At 44.4% G+C, this 21,112-nt stretch overlaps 2 protein-coding genes and 1 long non-coding RNA gene across 4 annotated transcripts in view; 2 read left to right on the top strand and 1 right to left on the bottom strand.

Moving 5' to 3' along the window:
• The window catches only part of YIPF1 (Yip1 domain family member 1), a 36,814-nt gene extending 24,812 nt beyond the window's left edge, over positions 1-12,002 (top strand). Inside the window, 1 exon segment of the mRNA XM_007077181.3 lies at positions 11,463-12,002. The gene's annotated coding sequence lies outside the window, so the exon portion shown is untranslated.
• LOC122241357 lies at positions 1,654-20,010 on the bottom strand. The gene is made up of 2 exons (XR_006221445.1): positions 19,403-20,010; positions 1,654-1,952 (listed from the first exon to the last, which is right to left on the bottom strand). It is a non-coding gene; the product is annotated as an uncharacterized LOC122241357 (long non-coding RNA).
• Positions 19,245-21,112, top strand: part of NDC1 (NDC1 transmembrane nucleoporin) — a 47,158-nt gene continuing 45,290 nt past the window's right edge. Inside the window, exon 1 of one of the 2 annotated variants that reach the window (XM_042997248.1) lies at positions 19,245-19,394. In XM_042997248.1, coding sequence (XP_042853182.1) covers positions 19,362-19,394 — 33 coding nt within the window. In that variant the 5' untranslated portion in view covers positions 19,245-19,361. Of the gene's footprint in view, positions 19,395-19,740; positions 20,047-21,112 lie in introns of those variants that run through there. The other variant, XM_042997246.1, reaches the window with a different exon arrangement.

Genomic DNA, 21,112 nt, shown 5'->3' with positions numbered 1-21,112 from the left:
CTTGGATGATTTCACTTCGGTGGTTAGCTCCGTGGGTTAGAGTAAAGGAAGTAAAGGGAGAGCCAATTCCTCCATGGCCTATTCCTTGCCTCCCAGTTCCAGCTCCTCCATGTTCCAAGGCTGCAGCCATGCTGGACTCTTGCCCTTGCCAGAACACATGCCTTTGCACTTGCTCTTCCAGATGGCTGAGATGTTCCCTCTCTTCCAACCGTCATCACTTACCTTGTGATCCTATTATAGCTTGTATTATACATTACTGTTAATGGTGCTTGAACTACTAATTGTTCACTGTGCGTCCATCTGCCTATTCATTTGTTCATTCATTGATTCATTTGTCCTCTGTGGACTGGTATGTCCTCTTGAGGTATGAACTGTTCAGCTCAGTTCCATGAGAACAAGAAATAGGTATTACCCTTTATCTTCATTGCTCACCACAACACAGTGGATACTCAGTAAATGTTTGTGGAGTGAATGAATGAAGCCATACTCTGCCCCTGATCTCCCTGTGGGCCAAGAACCTTTCGTCTGTTTTGTAACCACAGGGTGACCTTCTCCTCTCCCAGAGTTATTGAGTGTGGTGCAAAGACCAGGGCCTTTAGAGTCAAGCAGAACTAAAATGAGATCTTGGTCCTACCTTATACTGGCCGTGTACCTGGGGCAAGGAGCTTACTCTTTCAGAGCCTCGGCCAACTTAACTGTGAAATAAGAATGATACAACCCATACTCTAAGACTGCAGTGAAGATTAGAGATCACGTTTATAAAAGCTCCTGGCACATAGTTAAGGTACTCAGTGATAGATTCAAAGCTACTTCCTCTCTGAGAGTGGCTTGGTATTTGTGTTGAGATTTGGTGGTTCCCACTGACTTTACCTTGACCCTTTATTTCTTTTTTGTCAAATAAGTAGATTTTTTCTCTTAGGTGGGGAATTTGGGTTGCAGGCCTTGCAAATTGACAAGATTTGCTTGGTCAAACAAAGGCACCTCTGGCGGGGTTGTTGGTAAGACAACTGCCCTGACCAATGGAATGACTAGGGAACTATTGTAAATGTCACAGCCCACCTTCCCCTCTTCCTCTCTTCACATGGGGATGTAATGTCAGAATCAAAGGTCAGAGCCCTTGCAGATAGGATGGGCTTCCCTCCCCCTTTTAATAATAAGGAAGCTGAGGCCAAGAGAGGACAGTGCCTTGCCCAAGGCCATCCCAGACTTTTGTAGCAAACCAACATGTGTAATATCACACTTCATTCTGCAAAATACTTTCCAGATCACTCTCTCTCTGTCCACTCTCACCAGCCTTGTTGACCCCATTGTATAGATGAGGAAGATGGACTTAAGAAGTCTGAGTTGACTAAGTTCACCTACCTCTTAGAGGCAGAGCTTGGACCCAAACTCATGTATTCTGAAGCCAATTTTGGAGGTTTTTCTGATTTCCTACCTTGAAGGCTGATGTTGTTTTTATTAATAAAACTTTCAGGCTCCCACTGCTGGCTTTTGGCCTCTTTTTTGGAGCCCTCCTTTGCTGGTCTAGAGATGCTTCAGTTCATAGAATCCATACTTCTTTGGTTGCACAACCTATCAGTTAAGAATTTAAGAATGTGAGGGCTGTATTAATTATCTATGGCTGCCTAACAATATTACCTCAAACCTAGCACCTTAAATGACACTCATTTATTAGTTCGTGGTTTCTGTGCGTCAGGAATCTAGGCATAGCTTCGCTTGGTTCTCTCCTTCAGGTTCTCTTACAGGGCTGCGCTCAAAGTGTTGGCCTGGGCTGGGGTCTCATCTGAGAGCTGGACTGGGGAAGGATCTTCCTCCAAGCTCACATGGTTGTTGGCTGGATTCACTTCCTTGTAGCCTGTTGACTGAAGGCTTCCTTGCTAATTGTCAGCTGGAGGCTGTCCCCAGTTTCTTGCCACATAGGCCTCTCCATAGGCTCACCAGCGTCATCAAAGCTGTAAATGGAGATAATCGACAGTCAGGAAGACAGAAGATCTGTAACATAAAATAACCATAGAAATGATATATATCACCTTTGCTGTATTCTTTTGATTAGAAGCAGGTTACAAGTCTTGCTCATACTCAATGGGAGGGGATTATACAAAGGCATGAATACCTGGAGGCAGGGATCATTGGAGGGCATTTTAATTTTATTTTATTTTTCACCTTTATGAGAGAATCATTAACAAATAAGATGATACAGGTATTTAAAGTGTACATCATGATGATTTAATATACGTGTACATTGTATGGAGGCCATTGTGCTGTCTGCCACAAGCACATACTCTAGTAATATGTGTGTAGTGTTTACGTATTTTGTTGTCAATCCATACAGTAACTATTAAAGCGTAGTTTCTTCTTTTTTTGATGAAAAATAGATATTAATAGAAGTTCTAACATTTTTCCTCCATTACCTCAGTGGGTTGTTTTTGCAGCCCACCGCCTTAGAATGAGCATGTGGTAGCTCGTTTGCCTCATGGTTTGATTGTCTACACATTTGTTCAGCTCCTCTTGCAGATGGATTTCATTGACTGTTGCAGAGAAGGCCCTAGGACAAGGCGGGTCTCTTCCTGAGATTGAGTTTCATGGGGAAGAGACTGAGTCTAATTGGACTTGGACTCCCCAGTGCTTGGCCCAATGCCTGCCTGGCACAGACAGAGCGAGTGCTCAGTCAAAGTTGGGTGGTTGGAGGTGACCCTTTGTAAGATTAAGGCAAGAGTGGGATGTGGGCTTTTACCAGAGGTGTCTTGGCTCACGGAGCTCCAGACATCATTTACTCTCTCGCTCAGTGTTTACTTGAGGTGACTCTGTGGTCCCCCATGGGCCAGGCATTGGGGACCTAGAGAATCAGATGCAATCTGCCATGGGGAGCCTCGGTCCATGGGTAAAATAGCTAAACAGATAATAAGCAGATTATGTGAGAAGTGCCCTACCCAAATTGTGAATTGATGAGCGTGGTGGGAGCACAGAAGCACTGACTCATTTGGCCTGAGGGAAGGCTTCGCAGAAGGGATCTTGTTTGAGTCTGGCCCTGAAGGTTGAGCAGAAGCAATCAATTACCTGTTTTTCTGAAGAGTGGTCAGCTTCCCATGGCATTTGGGAAGGTGAGGTCATAGGTTGTTCATTGGGACACAATGATGCGATGTGGGCTCACCTCACTGGGAATAAGAAAATCTGAGCTCAGCTGGAGGATAGAGGTAGAGACCACAAGGGCAACAGTTGCTTGGATCTCTCTGCCTTGGTCGAGAATACCTGATACCAGCCTGGGTGAGGGGCTCTTTCAGCCTGATCTTGCATTAGGACTTGAGTTCCTTCCTTATATTTTATTATGAAGGCTCCGACTAATGTCCCAGGTGCTGTAAACCTTCAGAGAGTCAGAAACTGGCATCTGAGAAAAGCCTGGACCCCAGGACCTTTGCAGACCTCCCATCCTGATTTATACAAATTTGACACCTTTGGGCTTTGCTCAGATCTATAAACTTGGGTGTCAGTGTCTCCATTTGGCCTCACGTCTACAAATGAGATAGTGATGAACAGTTTCTTTGGAGCTTCCCTGGCAGAAGCATCAATCGCTTTGCCAATGAGGGGTCTGTCTAGAGCCCCAGGCACTGAGATTTATGAGCTGGCTGCCTTCTACTGTAATCTTAAGCCTCCCAGCTTTCACTGAAAAAGAATGGCTTCTAATCTCGCAGATAACCTTCCTTATATGAATCTGTGCATTGGAGGGCTTAGCATAGTATGGATTATGGGAAGAGCTCTGTCTGGAAACTCAGGATCACAGAGGAGCTTCTGATTACTTGTGATCAGAGAAATTACCCCTGTATAAGTCATTGAGATATTATAGAGAATATTTGGCTTTCTTCTTCCCTCCTTTCCTTCCTTCTTTCCTTTGCTCTTTCCTTCCTTTTTAAAAATTAACTTATCACCTGAGGGCCAGTGCCATTTCTTCTCTGAGCCAAGACCCTGGGGAAGCCTAGAAACTACCTTGGGAGTCTTACTTTGGCTTGTAGGAGGGAGTTTCTGAAGGACCGCATTCAGACGGGGGGTGCCTTCCCAGGAGCAGTGATAAGTGGGTCTGTGTGGAGAGGAAGGTGGCCAGCAGATAATTATACTGCAGTGTGATGGGGCTTTAATAAGAGATGAGCAGAGGACTGGAGAAGATTCCTTTGTCATTAAAACCCTCCTGATTTGATACCTAGGGTTTATGTGCAATTATCCTTTCACTCACTTGGGTCAGGAGTGTTCCTTTGGTCAACTAAAGCTACAAACCCTTTTGCTGTGTTTATACACATCAGTTCCATTCTGAAATCAGCTTTAACCCAGTGCTATCATCCTCTTTAACACAGCATCCAAACAGCAGGACTTTATACCACGGCTAACACTGTTTTCTACCAGCCCCTTATTTTCTACACAATGGCTGAAAAGTCCCTGCACAGAGAATCCATTTTCAGTTTCTGCACTATTTCTTCATTGCTCTTCTTCCTGGTTCTCTTTCTTTGGAGTCATTTGGGGGAACTTGGGTTGGAGAGTGGGTCAACACAATAACTTCTTATTCCTTTTTAAACTTATTTTGTGGGAAGTCTTTAAACACAGGCAAAAGTAGAGTGAACAGTATAACGAATCTCCACATACCCATGGCTCACTTTCCACAGTTTGTCAGCTTGTGGTCAGCCTTATTTCATCCACACACCCATCTAGTCCCTCCTATTCATTTGAAGCCAATCTCAGGTATCCTATTATTTGATGCACAAATATTTAAATTCTGAGTCTATAAAAGATACTTTTAAAAACACGACCATAACACCATAGTCACATCTAAAAAAAATGATAACTCCTTAATGCAGGCATACCTCCTTTTTACTCAGCTTTGCTTATCATGCTTCACAGATACTGTGTTTTGTACAAATTGAAGGTCTGGGGTAGCCAGGTCTATCGGCACCATTTTTCCAAAAGCATTTGCTCACTTTGTGTTTCTGTGTCACGTTTTGGTAATTCTTGAAATATTTTAAACTTCTTCATTATCGTTATGTCTGTTATGGTGATCTGTGATCACCGATCTTTGATGTTACTTACTATTGTAATTGTTTTGCGGTGCTATGATCTACGCCCATGTAAAATGGTAAACTTAATCAGTAAAGGTTATGTGTGTTCTGACTGCTCCAGTGACTGGCCATTCCCCCATCTCTCTCCCTCTCCTTGGGCTTCTCTGTTAAAGACACAATAATATTGAACTTAGTCCAATTAATAACCCTACAATGACCTCTGAGTGCTCAAGTAAGAAGAGACACACATCTGTCACTTTAACTCAAAAGCTAGAAATGACGGGTGCCGGGGTGGCTCAGTTGGTTAAACATATGACTTTGTCTCGGGTCTCGTTCTCACTGTTCGTGAGCTTGAGCCCCGCATCAGGCTCTGTGCTGACAGTGCTGGGCCTGCTTCTGATTCTCTGTCTCCCTCTCTCTCTCCTCTCTCTCCTCTCTCTCTCAAAATAAATAAATAAACGTTAACACAAAACAAAACAAAAGCAAGAAATGACTAAGCTTATAGTGAGGAAGGCATGTCAGAATCTGAGATAGGCCGAAAATTAGGCCTGTTGTGCTGGTTAGCCAAGTTGTGAGTGCAAAGGAAACGTTCTTGAAGGGAGTAAAAAGTGCTACTCCAGTGAGCACATGAAAGATAAAAAAGTAAAACAGACTTATTGCTGATATGGAGAAAGTTTGAGTGGTCTGGATAGAAGACCAGCCACAACATTCCCGTAAGCCAAAACCTGATCAAGAGCATGGCCCTAACTTTCTTCATTTCTGTGAAGGCTGAGAGGAAGCTGCAGAAGAAAAGTTGGGAACTACCAGAAAGGTTTACAGCTTTAAGGAAAGAAGCTATCTCCATAACATGAAATTACAAGGTGAAGCACCAAATGCTGATGTAGAAGCTGCAGCAAGTTATCCAGGAGATCTGGCCAAGCTGATAAATGAAGGTGGCTACACTAAACAACAGATTTCCAATGCAGATCTTCTTATGTTGGAAGAAGATGCCATCTAGGACTTTTATGGCTATAAAGGAAAGAAGTCAATGCCTGGCCTCAAAGCTTGCAAGGACAGGCTGGCTCTCTTGTTAGGGACTAAGGTAGCTGGTGACTTTAAGTTGAAGCCATTGTTCATTTACCATTAATAAAACCCCAGGACCCTCAAGAATTATGCTAAATCTCCACTTTCTGTGCTCTATAAATGGAACAGCAAACCCTAGATGATAGCACATCTGTTTATAACCTGCTCAGAAAAAAAGATTCCTTTCAAAATGTTACTGCTCATTGACAGTACATCTGGTCACCCAAGAGCTCTGATGGAGATGTACAAGATGGATGTTGTTTTCATGCCTGCTAACACAACATGCATTCGTAGCCCATGGATCAAGGAGTAATTTTGACTTTCAAGACATATTATTTAAGAAATAAATTTCATAAGGCTACCACTGCTGTAGTGATTCCTCGGTGGATCTGGGCAAAGTAAATTAAAAACCCTCTGGAAAGGATTCACCATTCTAGATGCCATTAAGAACATTTGTGATTCATGACGAGGTCATGAACATGAGCAGCAGTTTGAAAGATTCCAACCCTCATGGATGACTTTGAGGGGTTCAAGACTTCAGTGGAGGAAGTAACTGCAGATGGGGTGGAAAGGGCAAGAGAACTAGAATTACAAATGGAGCCTGAAGGTGGGACTGAATGGCGGCAATCCCACGATAAAACCTGAGCGCCTGAGCAGTTACTTCTTACGGATGAGCAAACAAAGTGGTTTCTTGAGATGGAATCTACTCCTGGTGGAGATGCTGTGAAGATTGTTGAAATGACCACAAAGGATTCGGATGATCATATAAACTAGTTGATAAAACAGCGGCACAGTTTGAGAGGACTGACTTCCAATTTTGAGAGATGTTCTAACTGTCACTAAAATGCTATCCAGCAACATCACACTGTACAGGGAAATCGTTTGTGAAAAGAATCAATCCATGTGTCAGACTTCATTGATGTCTTCTGAGAAATGGCCGCAGCCACTCCAGTCTTCAGCAACCAGCACCCTGATCATTTGGCAGCCATTGCCATTGAGGCAAGACCTTCCACCAGCAAAAAGATTGTGAGTCGCTGAAAGGTCAGATGATGCTTAGCATTGTTTAGCAATAAAGTATTTTTTAAGTTAAAGTATGTACATTTTTTAGACCTAATGCTATTGCGCATTTAACAGGCTATAATATAGTGTAAACATAACTTTTATGTGCTCTGGAAAACCAAAAAGCTCATTTGCTTTCACCTTATTGTGGTGTTCACTTTATTGCCATGGTATGGAATATCTCCACCATATCTCTGAGGTATGCCTGTATCAAATATACTTTAGTGTTTGAATTTCATCTTGCAATTTATTGATGTATCTCTTAAATGTTTTTCAAATTATAGATTCCTACTCCATTTCCCTCTCTCTCCCTTTACCATGTATTTGTTGAAGAATCATTTATCCTGTAGCTTCTCACTGTCTGGATTCTGCTGACTGTATCCGTATGGTGTCGTTTAACATGTTGCTCTGTCTTCTGTTTTCTGTAAATTGGTGGTTGTATCTAATGGTTTGTTCAGATTCAGCATTGGTCGGTTGGTTGGTTTTGGCAAGACTACTTGATATGTGGTGGTAAATTCTTCCACCCATAAACTCATAATGTGTAATTATCTCTTTTACTCTTTGATATTAGTGACCATTAATAAGCAATGCCTACATCTGTTCATTCATTAGGGCTTCCAAAATGGTGATATTTCAATTCCATCTTTGCTTCTTTGTTTACTAACTAGAATATTTATTTTAAAAAAATTTTTTTAATGTTTTTTGAGAGAGAGAGAGACAGACAGACAGACAGAGCATCAGTAGGGGAGGGGCAGAGAGAGACAGAAACACAGAACCTGAAGCAGGCTCCAGGCTCTGAGCTGTCAGCACAGAGCCCAATGCGGGGCTCAAAGTCACGAACTGCGAGATCATGACCTGAGCCGAAGTTTGCCGCTTAACCGACGGAGCCACCCAGGCACCCCTAGAATATTGCTTTTATAAAAACTTCCCTTTATCTACTCTTTGGCTATCCAGTGATATAGTTTTTATAGAAGAGCAGAATAAATGATTTATTTTTCACCTATTTTCAAAATAGTAGTTGGTTTAGCAGCACGCGGCAACAGTGACCAACTAATTTCAGTCCATCACAAGTATTATGCTTATCAGTACTCAAATTGTCCCATCTTTGGCTGATGGGAACCTCTTCAAATTGGCCTGGGTCCTGTTGGCACGGCCCTAAGAGTTTCTGATGACTGCCTTGTTATCTGCCGTAACAAAATTTTCCGGGCTTATTCTGAACATTTCCTGTCCGAGACCCAGGTTGACTCATGTCTCGAAGGAGCCTCGGTCCTGTTCAGTGGAGAAGTGGTAAACTGCCAGATCGTTGTAGGGGTCTTGGCTGTTTACGGGCCTTTTCACTGTTCAGAGTCGGGAAACAGATTTGTGGTTTGCTTGGTTATTTATTTTTTTAAAGAAGATACATTGTGAGTTCATACCCAGCCTTTCAGTTCTTACGTAGCACTACAGAGTTTTCACTAAATTGCTTTTATCTTATATCTGCATCTCCTTTCTCACCTGAGGATCTCGCTTTTCAACAATACCAGCAGTGGTAAAATTGGCCTGTCACATAAGTACTTAATTGTTGTATCCAGGCACTCACAATGGTCTAATAATAACAGCAACAGCATTACCATTAATTACTGGGAATATTGCTCTAAAACCTTTTAATTTTGTTTTGTTTTGTTTTGTTGCGTTTTAAGTTCTGGAATTCCCTTCCCTGGCTCACCTGCTTGGAAGCTCACTATTTATTCTCCAGGACCCACTTCAGATACCCTCTCCTTGGGGAAGTTTATATTACTTACTCCTCTGTGCTGTCCTACAGCTCGTTGTATGTTCCTCTGTTATGGCAATTTTTTTCTATTTATTGTAATCTAGACTGAGAATTCCTTGAGAGCGGAGATGTATTTACCAGTATACCCGCAGCATCCAGCAGGCATTTGAGGAAAGCTTCGTTTTGAACGAGTGACAGTTGATACACCAATCACATGCACATATCCTCGGTTTGTTTGCCAGGTTACTTAGGAACTTTCATTCATTCAAAGAGAACTACCCTTTGCTACTTTTTGCTGGGTGACTGGGGTGAACAATAGTGATAAGTCCTTACCCTCACAGATTTTACACCTTGATTTTCTATCCCATGTGCTCAGACAGACTAGAAGGCCCTGCTAAATTTAAGAGAGAACTTCTGATTGGAGCACCTCCGATCAGGCTTGGGTGCAGGGCTGTATCGACGAACAGGACACGGGGCATGCCTGTGCCACAGTGGGGCCAAAAGTGGGGAGCCAAAAGTGGCCAGGAATCGGGTGTTCGGCAGGGAAGAGGTGAGGGGGTTCTGGCTGTTGGTGGCATTATGGGCCAAGTCTGGCACAAAGTATCATCTGACTTGCCACCCTCTGGCCCAAGCCCCAGGAATTCCCAGCCTCTGTCCCACAGGCTACCTATAAAGGTTGGCAGCAGGGCAAGGGAATTTTCTGTCTGCACTTCCTCCTCTAGTCTTGACATTAATTTGGAACAAGCAGCTAGAGAGATGAGAGAAAAAGAGTATATTTATGAAAATAAGATCTTTAGTGCCTGCCCTGTGGGTTCGTTTGTCCCTACCTTTATTTAGCATTTCAGAAACCTGAGTTGATGTTTACCAGAAGGCCAGTCAGGACTTTAGGTTCTAGCAATCCAGCAAATCCCAGCATTCACCCTTCTCGAACCACTTTTCACAGATATATTGTTGACAGCATTTCCCTTTTCTGGAGCCGGGCCATTAAGGTACATTCCCCTGTCTTAGCCCCACCCTGCTAGTGTGGTCAGATGCCGACGTGTAGGTGTGATACTGCCCCTGATGGTTTCTAAGGAGGCCTGGCACATTCTCTTAGGTTCAAGGCCATTTATTAGGAAACCCTCTCTGCCACATTTCTTAACCACCCCCCTGAGATATAAATATATTTCTGGCGCCTCTTTCCAAATTCCCATCTATTGCAAATCCCCAACTGGGTGTACCAACAGATGACTCAAATTCATTATGTTCGAAACTAAACTCACCCCCACCCCCATCAGATCCTCCTTGTATTTTCCTGACTCAGTGGATGGCACTACCATCCACACCGCCCCTGACTTCAGACTAGGTTAGATTCTTCATCATACTCTCTCACAGTTACAATACAGTTGTAATTAACATAAGTAATGTTTTATGTATTTGTTTCCTCTGTAGTTTCTGCCGCTAGACTGTAATTTCTTGAGAGTTAGGACCACATCTACCTTATTCATCACTGTACCCAGTGCCTGACACATCTGACACATGAGTCCTCGCTCAGTATTTGTTGGATTAATTAAGAAATCCAGGGGCGCCTGGGTGGCTCAGTCAGTTAAGCGTCTGACTTCGGCTCAGGCCGTGATCTCGCGGTCCGTGATTTCGAGCCGTGCGTCGGGCTCTGTGCTGACCGCTCAGAGCCTGGAGCCTGTTTCAGATTCTGTGTCTCCCTCTCTCTCTGACCCTCCCCCGTTCATGCTCTGTCTCTCTCTGTCTCAAAAATAAATAAACATTAAAAAAAAAAAAAAAAAAAAAGAAATCCAACCCAGTCACCCAAGGTAGAAACCTCATCATCAATGTAGATTCCTCTCTCTTATCATCTACATCTTATCTATCAGCAAAATTTGTCTATTCTACCCCTGAAATGTTTCTCAGATCTGTCCTATCAGTACTATACCTGGTGTTCAGGATCTAATCATCTCACATTTGGACTGTGGTAATAACTTTATGGGTTTCTCTATCTCTTTTCTTTTTTTCCTTCTAATCTATCCGATGTGTAGCCAAAGCGGTTTACAAAAAATTATAAACTGTGTCACTCCTCTATTTAAAAACTTTTTGGGGGCCTCCTATTGTCTAAAAGACAAAATCTAAACTCCCGGGAGAGTGGGATCTATCCCGAATTTAATTGTCCTGCCTCATATCCTGCCATTGTCCCCTACATAACCACATGTTTCAACAACCACAAACAGTTCCCCAGTTTCCAAATCTTTTTATGTGTCTCCATATTTACTTTCTTCCTCCTCTAGCACCTAACACAGCTGTCACAAAGACAAGAGAAAGAAGGATGGGTGAAGGGAACTGTGGGGTCTGGTAGAGAAAAATCACTGGATTTCCAAAGAAACAGAGGAAAACTTTTAAAAATGTCATCTTCCCTCCAATGGTAAGCCTTGAAGCTCGTGAATCAGGGCTCAAGGCTGTCTGGTATTGAAGCTATACCTCTAAACATAAATACCGTCCTGCAGTTTAGCTCCTTTCCGTGTGGGGGACTCTTCATCTTAAAAGTTCCTCTTTCTGTTTTTCAGTTCTCTTTTATGTGTTTTGGCGTGTGTCTCCTTTGGACGTGGCATCTACTGCAGGAAAGCAGAACGACCAAGTGCAGGAAAACTGATGCAATGGCACCACCTTTGGCATCTGTCTGTAAGGTGTCACCCTGAAACCCAGTCACCTAATTTAACACACAGCAATTAAGTGTTGTTCAGCACCTGTGTCTTTCAGCTCTTCTTTCTCAACTGTCAATTACCATCGGGACTATGCCCTGATTTGGAATGGAACACAAGGGAACGTGGTATGTGTGCCTGCCATTTGCCTCTCGCTGTCATGTGACATGCTTCACATTAGGTCTGCCCTTGATACGTGGAATGGATCCATCCTGAGCTTCTCATGTCTTTGTTCTGGATGTTCCTCTAAGGTGATCCTCTCCTCTCCAAATGCTTGCCATCCTAAAGTGGCCAAACTGTATGAACTTTGGTTCGGATCCACTGGGAGCCTGAACATTTGTCTTTGGTGACCTGACTCTGAGCAAGCAAACCTAATCGTTGCAAATAAATACCTCATAGAATGTCTGTCTGCATTTCATGACTTTGGTCTCAAGTTCTTCCTTGATGTTTTATCTTTAGTATGCTGGAGGCTGCTGGGAATCTTGATTTATTTAATGCGCTAGCTGTTGGGGTGAGGGACATTGGAATTGTTCTTCCTAGAAGTAGGGAACAGAAGGATTAAAGACCATGCTCACTTACAACCTATTCTGACACACACATTTTAGTAAAAACTTGGAGGGCACTTTGAGTGCCTCTTTGAGGTGGCATGACTCCTGGCTAGGGTGCCTTAAGGGGGGAAACCAGTGATGCCTCTCGGATACTTTTAAAATACATTGTATTCAAAATGCGTAGCACCGAGGAAGCTGAGCTTCTGCCAAGTCAGGATTGCTGATTCCCTACTGTTCTGTTACCCTCTTCAGGATGGGATTTTCCAATGTATTTCTGAGACAGCCACAAAGACGCACTCGGTCTTAAAAAGCTGATCACACAGAAAAAGTAAGATGCGTACCAATTCCGGCTCCAGTGAGCTTAAGATGACCTTGGCAAACCTCCCATCAAGTGCAGAGTATTCCTCCCACTGATTTACTTAACACGTATAGGTTGTGCACCTACTATGTGCTGATCACCATTCTAGGAAGTGGGACTAGAGCAGTGAACAAAACAGACAAGGTCCCTGAGCCCCTGGATCTCACTGTCACATGATTACTGCTGGGCAGTCGCCAGCCTCGGCCTCTCCAACGCCGCCATCTCCTCCTCGAACAACTCCTGTGTGTACCTCTGCAGCTTTCACTGCTTGGTCCGGGCTCTACCCCTGGACCTCTCAGATCAGGTCTGAGCTGTCTTCCCTTTGTTGACTTCAGATGTTTGAAAACAGCTCTTCTGCACCCCCTGCGTCTTCTCCAGCAAAGTGTTTCTTCTTCTTTTTTTCTTTTTAATGTTTATTTACTTTTGAGACAGAGAGACAGAGCATGAGCGGAGGAGGGGGAGAGAGAGAGGGAGACACAGAATCCAAGGCAGGCTCCAGGCTCTGTTATTTTTTGACACAGAGAGAGACAGAGCATGAGCGGAGGAGGGGTAGAGAGAGAGGGAGACACAGAATCTGAAGCAGGCTTCAGGCTCTGAGCTGTCAGCATAGAGCCCAACGTGGGGCCCGAACTCACGAGCCATGAGATCATGACCTGAGCCGAAGTCAGACACCCAACCTACTGAGCCACCCAGGCGCCCCGCTAAGTGTTTCTTTTATCTTCAAGGACTCTTCAAAGAACTTGGTGTCTGTACCTTCTGGTCACCCTCTGAAATGGTACCCTGGTGCTCTTTCTTTAAAATTTAACTCGGGGCGCCTGGGTGGCTCAGTCAGTTAACCGGCCAACTTTGGCCCGGGTCATGATCTCGCGGTCCGTGAGTTTGAGCCCTGCGTCGGGCTCTGTGCTGACAGCTCAGAGCCTGGAGCCTGTTTCGGATTCTGTGTCTCCCTCTCTCTGACCCTCCCCCGTTCATGCTCTGTCTCTCTCTGTCTCAAAAATAAATAAACGTTAAAAAAAATAAATAAATAAAATTTAACTCCTGCTGCCCAAGGCAGTGATTCTTATACATGTGGGTCCTGTGAATTCCCTGTACAGGCCATTTGCAACCTCCCCTTCCTGTCCCCTAGCAAGAGTGGCAGGACTCCGATTGAAGAATAGAAGCATATTGTGAAATGATAAATCTATATATTGGTCTCTGCCACTGTTTCTGACCGAGCTGCTAAGACCCTTGCCATTTCCTGGATGATAAAGAGTGTCTGACAGAGCTCCCAAATCTCTTGGAATTTCCTAGGTAGTGGAACATTAAAAAAAATTTTTTTTAATGTTTTATTTATTTTTGAGACAGAGACAGAGCATGGGCAGGGGAGGGGCAGAGAGAAAGGGAGACACAGAATCCGAAGCAGGCTCCAGGCTCTGAGCTGTCAGCACAGAGCCTGATGCGGGGCTCAAACTCACAAACTGCGAGATCATGACCTGAGCCGAAGTCGGACGCTCAGCCGACTGAGCCACCCAGGTGCCCCTGGAGCACTTATTTATTTATTTATTTTTAAGTTTATTTATTTATTTTGAGAGAGACAGAGATAGCGCAAGTGGGGGAGGGGCAGAGAGAGGGAGACAGAGCATCCCAAGCAGGCTCCACACTGTCAGCTTGGAGTCTGATGTGGGGCTTGAACTCACGAAACCATGAGATCATGACCTGAGCCAAAACCAAGAGTCGGACACTTAACTGACTGAGCCACCCAGGCACCCTTTTTTTTTTTCCTAATGAGGTGACTCTTGGGAGGCTCTGGAGGGGGCTGGTCACCAGGAAGACCAGGCCATGATTAGAAGCTTGGAACTTTCAGCCCCACTCCCCATTCTCTGGAGAGAGGTGAGGGGCTGGAAATGGAGGTAATAATCAATCATGCTTATGTGATGATGCCTCCATAAAAGTCCCAAAAGGACGGGGTTTGGAGAGCTTCTAGGTTGGTGAATACAACCACATGCCCAGAGGGTGGTGCACCCCAACTCCAAGAGGGACAGAAGCTCCTGTACCTGGGACCCTTCTAGAACTCGCCCTGTGTATCTCTCCATCTGGCTGTTTATTTGTATCCTTTAAAATGTTCTTGGTAATGAATCAGCAATAGTGAATAAACTGTTTTCCTGGGTTCTGTGAGCAAATTGTCAAACTCAGGGAGGAGGTCATGGGAACTAACAATTTATAGCCAGGTCAGACAGAAATCATGGGTAACCTGGGAACCCACTATTAGCAATTGATGTCTGAAGTCAGCAGGGTGGTCTTGTGGGAGGGTGCCCTTAACCTTTGGGTCTGTATTACCTCCAGGCAGTTAGTGGCAGAATTGCTTGGTGTGGAAAACCCACACATCTGGTCACAGAAGTGTTGTTAAGCGTTAAAGTGAAGGAGAGTAGTGAGTTTTTCCCAGGCATACATAAATATCCATGTTTGAGGGAGAATTTAGTTACTATTGAGTACTTTTAAGTGTGGTATGACTGGTAAAGTTTAAAAAAAAAATGTTTAGAGATTATTTAATACATTGGTCAGGATTTAATTTCTAAGTAAGGATGTTAGACACAACCACCCTCATAAATTAGCACCATCATCTTATAAAAGAGAGAACATTATAATATCAAATAATCTGGAGGGGCATAATTTCAGTACTAAAGAAGCTGACTACTTTGTTCATTTTTTCTCACCTATGAAGGACCAGTGAACATTTCATGAACCAGACAGCCCTGCCATTTGGGGGCCCCTGCTCTTGGGACCTCCGTGAAGCACTTACAAATTGTATTCAACCTTAAAAAAATTCTGAAAAGCAATAGCTTAAACAAATTAGTAGTTTTACTTTTCTCACACAAATAGAAGTTTAGAGATAGCCCCACCCAGGTTAATATAGCTGCTTCATGATGCCCCTAGAGAGTCTGACTTATTTTCATTTTTCTTTGGTTCAACAGTCTTTAGCATGAATTTGCCATCATCTGATCCCAAGATGTCTGCTGTCTTCCAGCAAAGTGTAGGCCGTAAGGAGTCCAGCTTCAAGCCAGAACCCTATATCTTTCAGGCTTGACCATAGACAGTTAGGGGCTATGTACCTAAAGACCTTTACCTGACAGGCTCTGGGAAAGCTGCCCACTGCACACCAGACTAGGTGCATGGCCTTAGCACTGTGCTCTCTGAGGGGAGTTGCAGTCAGGGGCTCTGGGCTCACCCTACCATCACCCCAGCCTTGTTCTTTTGCAAATCTGCATTTCTAGCGCAGCTTCCTTCCTTTGGAGGCCTCCTGATGGAGCTAAGGGATGAGGGCCCTAGCTATGGCCTCTCTCAGGTGCCTCTGCTAGACCAACATACTCGGGGGTTGGGGTGAGGGTGGGGTCTTGAAGATGTTTTCTCCACTCTGACCCAGTATTCAGTACCTTTCTACCCATAGCCCTCTCCCTCCTCCTACCCTTCAGGGCTGTAAAATGGCAGGCGACTTTTGTTTAGGGATCCTTTGGCAGTAAGACCGCGCCACATCTGTACCAATCCACCGGACCCTTGCCTGTCACTGTTCCATGGAGAAAAATGAACATTAGGGGAGTCAGTGCTTTCTCCTATTTAGTGTCTTGCTTATACCATCACAGTAAATGATTAAGACTTGACTGTAACTATTCATGTTTACTACTCAGACACCTGGCAGCTCAGCACTCCAGCTCAGCTCAGCTTTTGACAGGAAGGGAAAGGGCAAAAGGGGTTGACCAGTTGGACCCACCTTTGAATAAGCTTTCTCCAAAACTGCATTTAATGTCTTATGCTTATATCTCATTGGTCAGAACTGTATCACATGGTCATCCCTAGCTGCAAGGGAGGCTGGGAAATGCTCTTTAGCTGGACACACTGCCACCCTGAATGAAACCAGAATGAGTTTTAGACAGATAGCTATTACATCTTGGAACTTTTAGAAAAGTTAATGGATGGTGGTTTTTCCATTGTCAGTTTGATTTCACCGGTTGGCATCATATGAAGATTTAAGAGAAAAGAATTCTGAGAAGATGGCAGTGGCATTTTTGAATCTCCCCAAATTCCTCCATTAAAAACAGAACATCTGGGATAGCAAAACCAAAACCTATGGACAACATCTACAACAAACCTGAGTGACAAGATATCAAACCCCAAAAATCAAGCTGGTGGAAACCACTAGCAACTCAAAGACTCACATGGTATTAGCACTTTTGTGGAAAGAAGCAAAGGGAAGCACCTCAGCTTCTGAGAAATCTAAAAATGAGAGAACCTCAAAATAGCCAAGAGGTACTCCCTAGAGAGGACAGTAGGCCAGTGGGAGAACAGCAGCTGGATTCGAGGGCAGTTTTGTGCAACCCAGTTTGCAGCTGATGAGCGCAGGGGGTCTGAAGTAAGGTCTGAAGAAGTTGGAGCAGTCCAGGTCCTGTGGACTCTCAAAACCAGCCGAAGGCTCTTTCCAGGACATCAGAGCAGAAACTGCAAGGAATGGGATACAGATAGAGTAGGCCAGAGATATTTGGGGCACAGAAAAGGGAAGTCAGAGGAGAGTGGGGGAAGGGCACACAGCCAGGAGGTCTCAGAAAGTGTGAAGCCATGTGTTTGAACGCTTTGTGAAAACAGAAAAAGAATCTGTAGAATCTTGAATTTAGCGAAGCCAACCTAAGTCACCCATCCTTCCTAAGTGTGCAGGAGAACTAATTTCATAGAAAAATGAGCAACAGAAAGGACCGCAGTCATATCTCATCGTGAAGTTATTATTAGAAAAATGAAAATACAGAGCAGAATGATATCCCTAATGATATGAAAACATTCCAGAAGACACACCCACAAAATCACATGAAAAGGCTAACTTAGTATTTCAAAATAAGCTAAAGTAAGTTAAGGAAATAGTGCAAGTTCCTGCTCAACAGCCATGGGGTAGTTCTAACAGCAACACTGGCGCTCCCTTCGTGTGTGTGTGTGCGTGTGTGTGTGTGTGCGTGCATGCGTGCGTGCGTGCTTATGGCTCTAATACAGGAGTAGCACCTTCATAATGTTTGGATAAGGACTCCCTCCTCCCTTTTGCTACTGCAACCCTATTCTTTCTCCCCTATGTTGTTCAGCCCTTCTAATACTTTTGTTATCAATTCTCTGCATTCAGTCCCTCTTTGATTTAGATAACAAAGTTTGTTGTCCTGAACAGACACTTTCTGATGTAGTTACTTCCATTCATTCTTCTGTTCATTTAACAAACATTTATTGACTACTTTCGAATGTTATGGCATTTCAAAACAGTGATAAACAGGATAGACAAAGCCCCTGCCCACGTGAAGCTTATCTGCTAGTGAGGAACTCAGACAATAAATAAGTAGTTACACATGATGATTTCACATTGTGGTAAGTGCTCTAAAAATAAATGTGGTGTAAACAATAAATAATTGTCTCTTGTATAAATGAAGTCAGGAGGTAAGGGCAGGTAGCCTAAGGATTGGTTTAGTTGCTCCAAATAATCAAGTCTCCTTTTATCCATATTCCATGCAGCTGGATGGGGGAAGGGTTTAAGAAGGGGCAAAGACCTTGGATACCTCTCCTTCAAGGGGAGTTTCTGGGAAGCTACCACGTAAGTTTGAATACATTTTTATTGACCTGAACTCATCAGTCACCTGGCTCCACCTAGCGGCAAGGGAGACTAGGAAATGTAGCCACATGCCTAGCTAAAAATTGGGGATTCTACTTCTAAGAAGTAAGGGAAGAATAGATAGGGTAGACAACCAGTAGTCTGAACAAGATACTAAAGGAACTAAACAAGGTAATCTGATCGCAAGTAACCTGGAGTGTTTAATTTTTTTTTAATGTTTGTTTATTTTTTTTTTAATTTTTTTTCAACGTTTTTTATTTATTTTTGGGACAGAGAGAGACAGAGCATGAACAGGGGAGGGGCAGAGAGAGAGGGAGACACAGAATCGGAAACAGGCTCCAGGCTCTGAGCCATCAGCCCAGAGCCTGACACGGGGCTCGAACTCACGGACCGCGAGATCGTGACCTGGCTGAAGTCGGACGCTTAACCGACTGCGCCACCCAGGTGCCCCATAATGTTTGTTTATTTTTGAGAGTGAGAGAGAGAGTGTGAGTAGGGAGGGGCAGAGAGAGAGGGAGACAGAATCCTAAGCAGGCTCCAGGCAGCCCGACGTGGGGCTCGAACTCATGAACCGAACTGTGAGATCATGACCTGAGCCGAAGTAGAACACTTAACCGACAGAGCTACCCAGGCGTACCTCCTGGGGTGTGTTTAAGGACACTCATTTAGAATGATTCTTTATAATCTTTCTCTACCACCAGATAGAAGGTTGTCAGATACCTGATCTACCTTTGTATTCCCAGTTTGTTCTTCAGTGCTTCAGACATGATTGATATTAACATGTTTTTGGAAGTGAATATAATCTTAAAGCAACTCAGGAAACCATTATTAGCAAACATTACAAAGCACTATGTGTGATCTCAATTTCTCTCACTAGATTGGGACTTTCTCCAGTCAGTAAATCACTGAATCTCTGTTACTAGAGTACTGAACATTGACCGTGGTATGTAATTGGGTATGTAAAAGGTGTTAACAGTATGCCTCCAGGGATCCCACTGAGGGCTGCTGCAATCAGAGAAGATTTCATGAAGTGGAACTTGGGTTGGTAAAAACCTTTTTCCTTACTGGCAGGAAATTAATATTTGTATAGCATTTTATCATATCTTGTCAACATCACTGGATGCTTTTATTTTTATCTTTATTTTATAGGTGAAGAAATGGAGGCTAAGAGAGGGTCAAGACATTCCACTTAGCAAGTGGCAGAGCTGGAACTAGGAACTAGATCTTAGGAAACCAAATTCACCTTTATGGAAAGAAAATTTTTTCCATCAGTAAAATTAGTAAGTACCTCTGTGGAGAAGGCCACACCATCCTTTGATTTCACTTTCAGGCAGTCGATAAAGAAAACTGGGAGAAATAAGGGCCGATCATTTTGCCAGATCTAACTGTAAAATTCCGACCAATTGTCACTGTTCATATTATCGGCTTTATAAAAGACTACGATTCCCAGCATGCCACAAGGTACTTCTGGGAAGACTTCCACTCCCGGCATGCCGCACTTTGGAACTGAGTCCCAGAATGCAACGCTCCCCTTGCTCCTAGACCGCGGTCGAGACTACAGTTCCCAGCATGCAGCGCCGCCCCCAGTCTCTGGCGCCCCGGTCGTCCCTGCTTCGGGGAGACCTTTTGAACGCCAGGGGGCGGGTCCTGAAGTCCCAGCTCCCTTTGGGGGACGTGTCCGTGGGGCAGTTCTGGCGCGTTGCGCCTGTCCAGAAGAAGCCTCGAAGGGATTGGTTGGGGCCCGGGCCGGGCTTCGCTCAGGCAGCGTTTGAGGCAGCCCCAACAGGGTCCTCGTGGGGCCTTTCTCCCTTTGAACTGCTGTGGCGGGCGGGCACACTGTCTCCTGCACCCCTCAGAGTTGGGGCCGCCATCACCATGGCCACGGCTGCGAGTCGCCTCTCCGCCGGCGGGTCGCGGGACATTTTGTGGCGCGTGAGTGCTGCGCGCACTGTGGCGCGCGCTCGTCCCGCCGCTGCAGTCGGGCCTGGCGGGCGGGTGCTAAACGCGCGTGCGCGGTGAGCGGGTGGGTGGAGGGCGGCTCCAGCGTAGCGTGGGGAGCGCGTGGGGAGGGGGCGACCCGAGGAACCGATTACGGGAATGTGCTGGGGGCATCCCGAGTGGAATCTGGTTATAGGGTGGGCGGAGCGGGCTGAGGAAAGCTGATTAGTGTGTGCGAGCGGGACGTCCTGAGTGACTTGTTATGGGGTGGGAGAGGAGTCCCAAGAGGAAGCTGGTTGGAATGAGAGGGATGACCTGGGTGGGAATTGGGGCAGGGAATGGGCAAGAGTTTCATGCAGGGGTAGTCTACCTAGTAGGTGCAAAATAAATAGCTTATTGATTACTAGGGTTAAGAAGTGGGAAGGAATGTCCAGAATTGGAAAGACTGTGGTGTGGTCTTAGCAGAGGCTGTATTCCAAGCTAAACGCTTTGAGTCCTTAAGTTTTACTTGTTCTTTATCACCTATGTTATCCATGACTGGTGTTCAGTAGACAGAAAACATGGCTGCAGTTCTTCTTTTCAAAACGTTCCCATTGCCACTGCCTTCCTTCAGGCACAGGCAGTAAACTTTGGCTGTGGGCAGTTGTGGTAGACTGCCTCCTAATTGTCTCTTGTGGGTCTTGTCCTTTCTGATCCATCTTCATTATAGCCACTTTACAAACACGAGAGTGTTTTTACCTTCCAAAATGTAAATCCGATTGTCATTTTCTTTCTTCAGACCCCTAAGTATCTCTTCTTCTATTGACTTATTCGTCATTCTATCTTGGGTCTCTTAAGTGGCAGGCTCTGGTGATCACACATGAATACAATGCAGTAACTGCCTGATAATTGCTGTAGCTAATAATGGAAACGCAATTACGATATGCAGATGATTCCCATACAGTGTATACATCTTTTAGATATTAACATATCTATCAGTTAAACCTAGAGAGACAATTACAAGTTGCTGTAAAATACAGTTGTAAAACTAGATAAGACAATTCCTGCCCTTCCCCAAAGT

This window comes from Panthera tigris, chromosome C1 (assembly GCF_018350195.1).
Source record: "Panthera tigris isolate Pti1 chromosome C1, P.tigris_Pti1_mat1.1, whole genome shotgun sequence".
Lineage (NCBI taxonomy): Eukaryota > Metazoa > Chordata > Mammalia > Carnivora > Felidae > Panthera > Panthera tigris.
Note: the sequence above shows the minus strand (reverse complement) of the source record. Positions and strands in the feature narration are given on the sequence as shown.